The sequence below is a fragment of the Colletotrichum truncatum genome (genome assembly GCF_014235925.2).
Source record: "Colletotrichum truncatum strain CMES1059 chromosome Unknown Contig_0008, whole genome shotgun sequence".
NCBI lineage: Eukaryota > Fungi > Ascomycota > Sordariomycetes > Glomerellales > Glomerellaceae > Colletotrichum > Colletotrichum truncatum.
In genome coordinates, this window is record NW_027222405.1 from 3176719 (window position 1) to 3189779 (window position 13061).

The 13061-nt window shown below is 49.0% G+C and overlaps 5 protein-coding genes across 5 annotated transcripts; 3 read left to right on the forward strand and 2 right to left on the reverse strand.

Annotated features, from left to right (window-relative positions):
* Positions 1-2045: 2045 nt before the first annotated feature.
* Positions 2046-2721, forward strand: CTRU02_212347 (protein bli-3; the record flags this gene model as incomplete). Its single annotated transcript, XM_036727016.1, has 2 exons — positions 2046-2243; positions 2296-2721. 2 exons carry the CDS (start codon positions 2046-2048, stop codon positions 2719-2721), a joined length of 624 nt encoding a protein of 207 aa, XP_036581260.1.
* A 104-nt stretch (positions 2722-2825) lies between these two features.
* CTRU02_212346 (diphthine synthase) lies at positions 2826-3760 on the reverse strand (the record flags this gene model as incomplete). Its single annotated transcript, XM_036727015.1, has 2 exons — positions 2826-3551; positions 3626-3760. 2 exons carry the CDS (start codon positions 3758-3760, stop codon positions 2826-2828), a joined length of 861 nt encoding a protein of 286 aa, XP_036581259.1.
* Positions 3761-4187: 427 nt separating this feature from the next.
* Positions 4188-4901, forward strand: CTRU02_212348 (U4/U6.U5 small nuclear ribonucleoprotein component snu23; the record flags this gene model as incomplete). Its single annotated transcript, XM_036727014.1, has 1 exon — positions 4188-4901. One exon carries the CDS (start codon positions 4188-4190, stop codon positions 4899-4901), a length of 714 nt encoding a protein of 237 aa, XP_036581258.1.
* Positions 4902-5458: 557 nt separating this feature from the next.
* Positions 5459-6107, forward strand: CTRU02_212349 (ubiquitin-conjugating enzyme E2; the record flags this gene model as incomplete). The annotated part of the gene is made up of 2 exons (XM_070205817.1): positions 5459-5624; positions 5743-6107. 2 exons carry the CDS (start codon positions 5459-5461, stop codon positions 6105-6107), a joined length of 531 nt encoding a protein of 176 aa, XP_070060630.1.
* Positions 6108-9813: 3706 nt separating this feature from the next.
* Positions 9814-11228, reverse strand: CTRU02_212350 (uncharacterized protein; the record flags this gene model as incomplete). Its single annotated transcript, XM_036727012.1, has 3 exons — positions 9814-10086; positions 10145-10711; positions 10767-11228. The coding sequence occupies 3 exons, from the start codon at positions 11226-11228 to the stop codon at positions 9814-9816; spliced, it is 1302 nt and encodes a 433-aa protein (XP_036581256.1).
* Positions 11229-13061: the final 1833 nt, after the last annotated feature.

The window sequence follows — 13061 nt, forward strand, 5'->3', positions numbered from 1 at the left end:
TTGCTGATGACTGACTGAGCACCTGTTGAGGCTAGAGTCAAGGGAAGAACCAACGAAAGATGACGGGTGCAGTAGAACGGATTATCTCCTGAATCGCGTGTCGACGAATTTCAGTCGCCGTCTGGTCCCGACCACAAGGCGGAGAGGTATTCGCAGAGACAGCAAGGACTGATATGAGGGAAAAATATGCCCTAGGGGACCTGCGTCAAGGGAGAGGATGAGATGGGAGAAAAGAGGATGGAGAAACCGTCGATGTTTGCTTAGAGGATGGCAATCACGAGGAAAAGAGATTGTAAATGACGGAAGGGGGGAAACAGCAGGACGTCTGGCAGATCTGCATGGGAAGAAAGAGGTGGTCCAGTGAGATGCCGTCTCAGCTTTGACGGTACCGATGTCCGCCGAAACTCCGACCTGAGCTTCTTTTTAGGCTCTTTCTACCACTGTGGAGGACTATCTGCATGCTGCAAGCACTGGAACTTTAGAGGCCAAGTGCGTCGTGTTTGGGGCTGGCTGCTCTTTCTCCTTTCCTCTTACGCATGGCTAGCACCTGCTGGACGGTGTTTGCTATTTGCATAGGAAGGAAGGAAGGCCGCCGCCACCCACCTCAGTCATGGCAGGCAAGGTAAGCCATGATTGGCCAGTCGACTGTGGTATGGGGCGGCTGCAATTGCCCGAAGAATAACTCGCATCGCGGACGCATTAATAACTGAAGATTTCGATATCCAGTTGGATAGGGGAATGACGACGGATGTGTTGGGAGGGAGGCACCCAGTCAGAGCGGGACAACCTACGACCTACGGGGGAAAGAGGGGGAGGGGCAGGTGCAGGGGTCACATCATGCGCCTTATTGGCTTTTGGTGTCTTGTCTTGCCTCGTCTGTCTTGCTTTCTGCTTAAGGCAAGTGAGGTGGACGGGTAACGGAATACTTATTCTCCGCGCTCTTTCAGCAGGCGCTATTTCTTCACCATGATACGTGATGGGAAGCTTCGGACCCGCTCTGCATCGCAATCGCAGGCTTAAGCTTCCTGCTCTACCGTAATGGACCAAAAAACTCTAGAGGAAAGAAGTGAAAAATAGTAGGGCGGAGTACAAAATTTGTACCACCCATAGTAGCCAAAAGTGCAGCGTTCCACCTGGCTCAACGATCGCTGTTTAATTGAAAGATCGGATCACGAAGTTATTACGATGATGTGGAAGTTGCCGAAATCGGCCCCAATCCGGAAACTGCAGCTCGGCTGAATTTTGCAAGGAGCGGTAAGACAGCAAAAGAGGACAGCGATTGCACAGACTTTCCTAGCACTGCTGCTGTCATTGCCCTTCAGTCTGTGCAATGGTATGCCAAGTGAGATGGGAAGGCACAGACCCCGACACGGAAGGCCCCTTCGCCCCAGATTGATATATCCTACGCGACACGGTGGATGCTTCTTTCCGACCTTGCCAAGTGTCATTCGACAAACGTCATTGGGTGACTGCATCAGCAGAGTAGACCTCTTTCAATCCTTCCTTCCCCAAACAACAACAGGACAGTGATGCTCAGGCACTCAGGGGGTAGTGGTCCCAAAATCGGTGCACAGCTGGCGCACATAAGAATCACTCAGTGCACGTTCAGCCACAGCTAGGACCTACCTAAGAGGCGATCAATGATGAACTATCCCCATAAAATACGTCCATCGTGGTCCCCATCGTGCCACATTCCGCCGCCCCTTTCTGCTTGTTCTGGAACTTCAAGTGCTCCCCCTCCGCTCTTGACGTCATCATGTCTTGTACATTACAGCTCAAGCTCCTCAATACCGCAGCAGAGCTCACGTAACAACTCGTTCTATGATGAAATTTTGTCCTTGCTGCAGGTAGCAACAGCGATGAGGTCAGCCGATTTGTTCGGGTTCAAATAGAGGATCTTTGAAGGCTTTGAATTAGAAATAACTTTTTCTCTTATGCACCATTTCAAGATTTCAACAAAAGAGCTTGTAATTCCTCATCTGATCGACTATTCCGCCATACAAACCTTGAATTTAGCACTTTTCTGATACCCCTAAACCACTACAATGTCTTTCTCCAACGCTTCTACCGGCGACAAGCCCGCCGACCCCTACAAGGCTGCCAACAAAGATGAAGATGTCTCCCTCAAGGAAAAGGTCGAGGCCCTCGTCAACTTCGCCAACAAGAGCAAGTTTGGCATGATGACCACTAGAGATGCCAAGTCGGGCGCTCTCGTCTCGCGCTGCATGGCGCTTGCTGCCACGGTAAATACATCGACTGGTATTACTTGACACCAGCTCTCTAACATCCATCCAGGAAAACGGCGGCATTGATCTACTCTTCCACACCAATACCGAGTCCCACAAGACAGACGAGATTGACAGCGACCCCCATATCAACATTTCCTTCTACAACAGTTCAGGTGACTGGGCCTCTGTCTCTGGTGTCTCTAGCGTCGTTACCGATCGCTCTCTTGTCAAGAAGCACTACAGCCCTCAACTGAAGGCCTGGCTCGGCGATCTGGGCGATGGTACGCACGACGGTTCCGAGAACGATCCCCGAATCGGTGTTATCCGTGTCAAGACCGTTAGTGTTACCTACGCTATCAGCAACTCCAACGTGTTGGGCAGAGTCGCCCAGGTGGCTGAGGGTATTGTGACGGGTAGCCCCGCCCAGGTGAACAAGTTGAGGGAAATTTCCTCCCAGGAGGTTGAGCAGTACCGCTCTACCGCATCCTCTTAATTACAGTTAGGGTTGATGAAAAGCATGTACGAATAGCACAGTAGAAGCGAGGGTTCGGGAGAAGAGAACCAACACCAACCCGAATTACGGGACATGAATGATGACTATTGCTTCCCATAACCTGCCTCCCAGCTCTTGTCGAATGTCTCTTTGTTGAACGCGAATTCGCGGATGTAATCCCGCTCGAGTTCATGCGCCCTTCTTCCGAGTAGAACCATGCTGTGCAAAGGTCCTCCAAGAATTTCATCAGTGTCGCAAAGCTCCTTCAGCGTACCGGCAACAAACTTCTCGGTTTTGCCACCCACGCGCGCCGCTCCAACCGCAAGACTGTCAGGTTCATAGACTCCCTCCTTCTTTTCCTCTTCAATCTCTAGCATCTGCGCAGCGCACTGACCGACAGTCATGTACCTTGGGGGCTCGTAAATCTTGCGTCCACGTGCCATGTTCTCCAAGCTCTGCTCCTTGACCTTGATATCGAGGAGCACAAGCGTGTGCAGACCAATATCCCGGTTCTCCTTGATGCGGTCGTAGAACGAGGCAGGTTTCCAATTATCTAAGAAAAAGACCATGGACACGGTCTGGCCAAAGTTGTACAGTTGCAGGCCAGTGGCGCCGATGCCAGACATGATTGAAGCGTTGGGAACGGTGCCAACAGGGATCGAGAGCTCGCGAGCACGGAGAACGAGATCGGTATGGGTAGTGGCGCCGAAGGGATCACCGACGACGAGGAAGGCAACATCCTCGGTCTGCGCATCGCGGAGGATCTCGTCGCTGTTGGACTCGACCATTTCGCGGTCGGCGATTACGACCTCGCGCCCATAGTAGCTCTCCTATCAGATGATAAGCATGTTAGTACGTGATATTATTCAGGTAGATGGAAGCTTGAAAATAAGATCGGGCGCACCAAGATGGCCTTGTCAACGAGGAGAATGCTGGTGTAGGCTTCCAGGTAGACCCTAGAGGCCTTCTTGACGACCTCGAGGCCCTTGACAGTAATGTCCGTCTCATCAGAGAGACCGAGACCAACGAGGTACAGCATTTCGCGGGTGTTATCGAAGATACCACTAGGGAAACACTACAACGTCACAATCCAGGAGTCTAGGGAGATGCTGTTTCGATCCGACGCTTTATTTTTTCATTTGCAGTTTTTTTTTTGGAGGGGAACGGATGGAGGGGTAGTAGTTTTTAGTGCTGCAACCCCACCATCACTAACCCCTGGCCCATGTCTTGTCTGGCCGCCCCCCAAATTTTCCTGATCGGAATCCCTGTAGTTTCGCCCACTGACGACCCCCGGCTAGTCTGTCTTCCAAACATCAAATTTCATCATCGACGCGTCTGGGATCAGCCTCGGTTTTCAAACCATCACCTATCCAGACGACAAAGCGATCCATCGATTGTATCGAGGCACCATTTTGACCTCTACAAAGTATTGTTTATAAGCGGAACAAGACGAGTACGAACCTACAATGGCCGACAAAAAGGGCAGCGCGTACGGCGCGCCAGCAGGCGATACCGACTTCCGTAAGAACTGGGACCTGGATGAGTACGCCGCCAAAGCCAAAGATCGCGAGGCGAAGGAGAAGGAGGAAGCAAAGGCGCGATATGAAGCCAAGATGGCGGGAAAGAAATATCACAAGCCTCTGACCGGAAACGAGACATTCACACAAGCCCGGCGGAACGTCTTGGATCTTAGCGCACAGGTCGGCAAGACGCAGCTCGTACCGGCCGGTGCGGGCGTCGGAAAGCGTGGTAGAGGAGCAGGATTCTACTGTGATGCCTGTGACCTCACATTTAAAGACAACAAGCAGTTCGTGGAGCATCTGAACACGCCACAGCATCTGGCAAACACCGGTCAGACGACAGAAGTCAAACGAGCAACTGCGGAGGAAGTTAGGGAGCGGATCGAAATGCTCTGGCAGCGAAAAATGGACCTGGAAAAGGAAAAGGCTACAAGTTTGGAGGAACGGCTTGCCCTGAGAGAGGAGGAAAGCTTGAAAGAAGCGGAGGAGAGGAGGAAGAAGCGGAAAGAGGCGGATGAAAGGAGGAGAATCAAGATGGAGGAAGCTGAGAAGGTCAAGACGGAGTATGGAGAAGATGTGAGAATTGAAGGAGAGCACGACGAAGATGACATGATGGCCGCGATGGGTATTACGGGTTTTGGGACGTCGAAGAAGAAGTGAAGCCGTGGAAAGGTCGCTCGGTGTATGATTGTCAGAACGCAAAATGATACCCCAATCTTTGAAGGTTGAAGTTGAGGAGAAGAAATTGCAAAAGAAATAAATAAAGGAAAATCGGATGAACCTGGTGATTTTGATCCTGCAAACGAGGGCCTGGCGGCTTTACTGACGGAGTGGATGCCCTTCAACGGCACCTTACTGAGCCCCGGATCGGAGCTTTATTTACCGACACACTTCCCCTCGGTGTCCTTCGGTGAAGCAGCCACTGGCGTCAAGACCCCTGCCGCCCGGTCAACCCCACACTGCATTGGCTCCGATTTCGACGACCTCACCACTGCTGGTTTGCCCCCCCAAACCGCCACATTTACACTCTCCGCCTTCTCCTAGAAGAAGCCGCAGGCGTCATCGCTCTCGTAGATACCCAGCGTCGTGCGACTCGACCTGCCACGCCCGCATTTTCCCAACGAGTCTCCATTTCCGCCGTTTCCGCGTCTCACGTGTCACCGATTCGGGTACGGCTCTCTGCGAAACCCTGAAGAAACATACGAAGGTGCTACACAATGGCATCCTCTTCTGCAGCAGCGGCCTCGCTGCTCCGCCGGCAGCTTAAGGAAATGCAAACGGGCATGGACATACCCGGAATCTCGTGCGGTTTGGTCAACGACAACAATATTTTTGAGTGGGAGGTCATGCTCATGATTAGCGACGACTGCAAGTACTATGGCAGTATGTTCCCCTTGCGCGCGCCTCTCTCGGCAAATCTAGCAATCTCCTCTGTCCCTACCCTATCTTTCTCAAAAAAGGCTTCAGGTCTTGAATTGATTGCTGACTCTCTGCCAAACAGGTGGAAACTTTCGCGCACGTCTCGTCTTTCCGCCAAACTATCCACTGATGCCACCATCCCTGACCTTCCAGACCCCGATTCCTTTCCACCCCAATATATACCCAGACGGCCGGCTGTGCATATCTATTTTGCACCCACCAGAGGAGGATCAGTACGGCTACGAGGCTGCATCTGAACGGTGGAGTCCTGTGCAGAGCCCTGAAACAATTTTGTTGAGCACCATCAGCCTCTTCCACGGCCCCAACGACGAGTCACCCGCCAACGTGGAGGCCGCACGCATGTTTCGCGAGGAGCGCGAAGGCAAGAACAAGGATTTCAGAAGGAGGTGTCGTGCCTGTGTGAGGGAGAGCTTGGGCGAGGACTAAGTACGGAAACCACGGCAACCAAAGGGGCGGAATAGTAATGGCGGGAAGAGGTCCGGGGAGAAGCCGAATGAACATACACTGAATTGAGAAACTGGAAAGAACGGTAGTCATACAGAGTACGCATAATGGTTGACGGGGAACGGGGCTGCATCGTGGCGTTTGGAGATAATGAAAGCATTTCCGAACTGGGTCTGGCATTTAAATTGATTACTTTTTTTTTTTTTTTAATCTTTGTGTTTGACATGCCAAGCTTGCCTTTTGGGAATGTGCTATGAGAGTCTGGGTGATCTGCATTCTTGGAACTAAATGCCCACCACCACATCTACAAGACATACACATGCCAGCTTTCAACTCAGGTGTCCTCCAGTTACTTGTCACCCTAAGGTCACGCGATGATATTCAACACCAGTACAGTCTGGCATTGTCGTCAAAACCTACGCGCAGCTAAGATGTACTGTAACGGCACCTTGAGGTTATATTTACACTCTTATTTTGCCTAGTTCTATTCCTAACGGGCTTTCCCAACCCTCAGATTCAAATCAATTGAACGGTCCTGTGGAGAATGTACAATTTTGTTCCTGATACCCAAGTACATATCTGACATGGCCATGCTCAGCTTTGTGGAGCAGCTCCGTGCTAGACCTTACTTTTTCACGTTACTATAAGCCAAGACGGAAAACGGCTACCTGTCCGGGAATTGCACATATGAAGGTCTGGCATCAGTTTTAGACAGTCTTGTCTAGAACCCAAGCTACCCTGGATGAGCCATACGGGGAGAAGATGGGATGGGTATGGGCACTGGTGCTAAGGTAAGATAAAAGAGCAAAGAGACAACGTTAGCATACACGAGAGAGACAAAGAGGTAAAGTCTAAATAGTACTTGCCTTGAGAGTTCGCCTCCAGCGAACCGTTAGGCATGGTCTAGTCCATTAGAATCTTCGAGAGCCCTTTTTTAGCTATTCCATCCGGCAAAGTTGTTGTCTATGGAGATTAGCATTTGCACGGGGAGCCTTTATACTTCTGGTCCGCCAAAGACAGTAGAGAGCATATGAATCCCTCTGACTTAAGGTAATCAACAAGACATGCAACCCATTGCCTCTCGGTGGTGACTCGCATCATTTCGGGAACTCGACCAATTGTTGCACAGCAAGGTATAAATTATAATTAAATATATCAAAAGCATGCAACTGCGCACCTTGGCACTTGCTAAATTGCGAGTGGCGTTGCAAAATTTCGATGCTAGTCTACCTTACCATCTGGGGCAGGCCATGTATCATTTAGAGGCCCGGCAAAATGGAACATGGCTTTCCGAACGCTATTCACATAATCCTCCTCGTTCAGCTTGAAGCCTCAAGGGCTCGCCTCACTTTTTGAAGCCAGCTTCTTACATTGTTCCGCTTTTGGGAAGTCTGCGAGTCCAGGAAACTCTACAGTCGCGTTTACAACCCCAGTAAACTCCATGTTTCCAACCGGGAGAGGACATGAACTCGCCGTGTTTAAGAAAAGTAGAAAGTTAAGATGATTCAAAGTCAAGATGGAAGAATGTATGTCCCCTGCTCCAGCCAGCAGCAACAATTGGAAGCTCTCCGCGGTCTACGCAATCATTAGTACATCGACTCTGTTTTTACAGCTAGAGCTGCTGCCAAAGCACAGCATTGCACTGAAGGCAGCTGAAACCCAATTGACTGCCCGAAAAAATCCAGTAGAAGGCTTTGAGAAGGAAATTTTCCATTCGAGAAACGCTGGTTGTTCCAGATCAGAGCTGCAAACTGGCAAGTACCGCAAACACATCCCAGCCAGTTGACCAGGAAAGCCGTGAAGCTCTTTCAACTTCATTGTGCTTTTTATAGGACATGCGAAGTTCAGTCTTCTTTATAACTTGTGCCGAAGGCTCGTCCTGTCCCATGGGTTATTCTGCTAAATTGAGTGCCAAAAGTCTCTCTGCAATACTCTTTGTTATTTATCTCTTTCTTAAAACAGTCTAACCAGCGGCTTTTCTTAAAACAATTATAAGAGATTCAATGAACTTAGTACCGTCATTGGCCTCTTGAATACCATCGGATGTTCTACTAACCTCCCTCCTCGCCGTTGTACCTGGAGTCCTGTATCCCGGTTGAGACACAATCCTAATCCTAATTGTGACTGTATCTGTTGGTGTGTTGCGGTTGATACCATTACTGCGAGGTGTTATTTGAGTAGACTAACTTGATAAATTGAAACTTTTCCAGATGGGTAAGGCAAGCCGAGGGAACTTGCATCACTCCTCTGTCATACCGTCATAGGGTCTAAAGGTTAACTAGGTAACATCATTCACGCATAATTTATCGTCCAAACCTTATGGGAGTTGTATGGATGGCTATTCGTGCTACGCTCAAGTGGACGCACTTCTTGAGTCTTTCAAAGTCACATTAACTAGCACATCAACCTCAACTACAACCGCGTCACCTCTCAAGACGTCCCCATCCAAGCATATTAGCACCATCCCACTCATTCCAACCCAATATGGCGTCCAGGTGGAACAAACCCCATAACGTCGTCTTCGGTAATCAGTACAACATCGTAGCTACTAAGTGCGGCATCTGTCTCACCGATACGTACAAGTGAAACTGGGGCATAGGAAAATGTTTTTTGTTCAGTTTGTAGAGGACTATTGATGCGAAATGACAATTTTTCATAAAAAGATGATTACAAGAGCTCTCACTTTTGTATATAGCGGACATCGCTGATGAGGCGCTATCCGTGTAGGGGACGAAAAGCACAGTATTCAGCTTGGCGCATACTTTGCAGCAGTCCGACAACTGAATCTTTTGACTCATAAGTTACCGCCATTCTGGGAGAGATTAGTCATTATAGATTGGGGGGGTTTAGTGTTAAAGTTGACAAGTGTGGAGTCCAACCACACGGAAGGGAGTTACCCAGGGCTTGAAGCTATGTAGCCTCAAACTTGAGCGAAGTTAGCTTTTTCAGTCGATATACTGACGCACAGGCGTCATGCCGTTGATTAGCCTCATTTTGTTAATCAGCTTAGATAATTACCAGGCCTCTATAAGTCTGGTGCAATTTGAGCGGGAATAACCTGGTGGCGACGACCGGGCTGTTTCTTGACAAACGTGTCGATCATTCGTTTCCAACAAGGTGTAGTCAGCCCTATCGAACCTTAAAGTCTAATCAATGAAGCAAGCAAATGACAAGGTTGCGGGCCGCGCGCTCCTGCCGAGGTGATAATCACAATCACCGACAACTTCCGACTTTGCTTTCTGTTGTCAAATGTCTCTTCTTATAGATATACCAGCACTTACCGGGACAACATCATACTCACCAAGACTAACCAGTACCATGGAAGATAAGAAAACTAAGATGTTGTACGTTTAATTGAGGAGGCCCAGATGCATTATAGGAAAGAGTGATACTTCGAATGAACTGCGCTACAAATGGTTATCAACCAACTAAGCCAGTATACCAAAGCACGGCAATCAGAATGGCCTGATGCTAGGTTATACAACTCAAATTGCATTGTATTTCTTTCGTTTAAATAACAAAATGAAAACCTCGCAATCGTCATAACTTCGATAACAAACATAGCATCTCCATACCCAATAATCAAATAGTCATACGGAAATGTGTCCTCCTTTAAAACGAACTCACACTTCTATGCCTTGATACACAGGCATCAAAAAAAAAAAAAAAAAAAAAAAAGTGTTGGATATCAAAACTCCTTTGCAATACCGCGCCGGATGACATTGTCAGCTTCGTCAACCTGCAGCTGCAGTGCAAGGGAATCGGCACCAGAGTACTTGCCCTTCTGCACCCAGAAGAAGTCTTTGCCTGACTTGGTCTTTGCGCGGAAAGTAGCCTCAACATCGACGTCCATCTTAAAAGAGGTATAGAAAGACGAGCCCACGCAATACTTCTTAGCAGGGCATTTAAGGTTGACGGTAGATGACTTGGTTACCGTTTCGGACTCAGAGTCTTCCTCGGTCTTGGCACGGCCTTTCGTCAGCGTTGAGAAAAGGGGTTGTGGAAAGTGTATAGCCTACCGTGGTCTTCCCAACCTGCCAATTGAATTCGGTGGAAACCTTCGACTTGCCAATGAATGGAATGCCGGCCTCAGTCTCAACCGAGACCTTGTTGCCGACAGTCCACTGGTTATTTACACTGACCGTGTGAGACTTGGTGACGGCGTCGATGGTCTGGATAGTTATCATTTGCTCCGTGCTGGAATTACGGTTGTCGAGGATTTGAGATCCAACGGTGACGGTTGTGCCCGGTCCGGACGGCATGATGTTGTCCGTGAAGCCAGAGTAGGCCAGGTTGCTGATACTCACAGACTGGAGATCGTCGAGGAAATCCCAGCCTACATGACCGATGAGGCCTATATCGCAGTACTGTACGCGAATACGACTAAGGATGCCTGAGCCGATAGGAACCTTGACCATTGGAGGCGGGTCTCGGAGAGTAGTGGCCATAGCAGAGTAGGTTTTGCCGTTGGCGGTGGTGAAGTTGAAGCCGAGGAAGTTGCCTTGGCTCTCAAGAACCCAGAATTCTTTAATGCGCTCATTATTCTCGAAGGTGAAATCGCCAGCATCCTTGTTGTTGTCGAGCTTCTGCAACAACGTTCGTTCAGCTTGTCCCATTTGATAACATTTTGAGAGTACTTACGGTCGTGATGGAGCTCGTGTTGCCACTCGAGCTGGTAACATTCATTGCACGCAGGTTAGCGGCACCCATAAACACCTGTAGACCCTGAATTGGCCCGTTAAGCGTTTCAGAGTGGCAATTTGCTGGGTTGCTGTCGACACGGTTGATGTCCCCGACATCAATGGATACAAAAGCATCACTTGTCGCGATGGTAAGCGATCCTTGCGCCGTGCTTGTCATCTGCCTCTTGACCCTGTTGGGCTTGGGTGATGGTGTTGGTCGTGTTGACCTAGTTAAAGACTCTTGGAGACGTTCAAGGGCAGCGTCATCCAAAAATCCATGCTGAATGACATCGGGTTTAATGGTCTCCAAAGAAGCTGGAACGGTAACTCTGCCTGGGTTGGCCACCGGAGAAGAGAATACAAAGCCTGGCAAAAGGGTCGCGCCTATGAGAAGATGCTTTAAAAAAAGAGTGGAAGACATGCTGTCAGAAATTCTAAGGTAAAAGAACGACTGTGGGTGAAGAGAACGAAAGAGGCGGTGAGAGACTGGTTTCTATTGTCAACGATTATGGTGTTCTATGCCCTTCATTCTTATAGTTCATCACCGGATGAGAATGCCAGGCCAGACTTGAGCAACGAACTGATCTCAACATGCCAACTGCCGGTTACCTCTGTATCAAGTAGAATCAGAATACCATCAAAGTCATGCTACTGACCGGTAGGAAGTTCCACGCGACTGGGACACGACCCACATGTCCTCGGGAATGGGTATCAAGAACAGATGAACATCTTTGATGGCCAAGGATGAGGTTATTTATGGATAGATAGGCCCGCCTTACCCACCTGCAATTCTGCTAGCCAAGCATCCATCTCCAACGAGCATGGTGGTGTTAGATGGCGTTACCCTCTCTTCCTCGTGGGTTGGCATGACCAAGTTGCGGCAGGAGAATTTGAAGTCTGTAGCAAAAGATCGACTAGCCTTTCTTGTTTTTGCAACTGGTATATTCAAGCTTGATATGAAGTTTCCGCTAACCTACATTATGTTGAAGAAAATGCACACTTTTTGAGGAGGAGCTGAACGAGTCCAGGTTGAGGACTTAGCCCTGTAAGGCTGATGACCATAGACATGGATACCTGAAGCTCCAACAGGAACGCGTACAGCCACTCTCCACATAGTAGTGAGCAGACTTCATGGGTGGAATTACAGAAACAAACAAGGAATATCTACTTAAGATGCAGGGTGCCATTGCTGCATTAGAATTTTGGATTCAATTTCAAAGGACATGTCTTTTTCTGGGAGCATTGACGATGAGATGCTTGTTTTGTCAGATGCTAGAGAGAAATGCAATCAATAAAAGACAAGTGGTTCCCATTAACCAAGGACTAGCGACATAAATCGAAAATGTTAAGTCTTGATTGATGGCATCTAATGCTTTCTTCCGAGCAGCTATAATCAAGAGGGTGGCACCACATTCTATGCCCTGGTATGATATTTTCCTGACATATTACCTCATGTCGTGGTGGATGGATTGAATCGCTTTCTCTTGCTAATAACTATTTTCTCTTTTTGTAGCTTTCACTTGGCAGTGAAACACAGTGTTACTAGCTACAGCCCCATTCTCCTTGGCTTCATATGCAACAGTGATGGGCCCCTTGTCACAGATTTCTTGTGTCGGGTATATTCCCCCCTATCATTCGAGCAGAGTATGGGTTCGTCGGCACTCATGCGAACAGACGCATGGCACCCGAAAAAAAACCCCGGGTTGACCGGGAACCTGACGGCCCCGAACGGAATGTGGAGATATGTTCAGATCTCGCTCGCAACGACCTCTACAACTCATTCCCTTGCTATCGGGAGTCATTTTGAATGCGCAAAGATGAGAAACGCGTAGCAAACTGAAGAAAAGTTTGGGAAAGTATCACTGGTGTAGTCAGCGGCTGTTTTGGAGGGTTTGGCCTAGCGGGAGGAGACGTCCGGTAAGGTTATGTTCCTCTGTAAACCCGAGTGGGGGACGCATTTTGACACCAGGTCACCTGCCCCATAATGTCTACGGGGTCTAGCCAAACCAAAATAGCTCATTACAGGGTCTTCGTCATATTGCGTACCATGCCTTGTGAGTTTGTGTGACTAGAATGCAACGAGGTGAGCAGAAAAGGACAACTTGACTGGTGAGAGGGCGTCATCACGGTAACTCAGAAGTTATCAGAATGAATGGCCTTCGGCGCGATGCTGAGTAAAGAATAACTTTCGAAGTTGGCCATAGAGTCACGAAGCTTCATGCAGCCTCGCAAGCTAATCTAATGCATTTGCAAG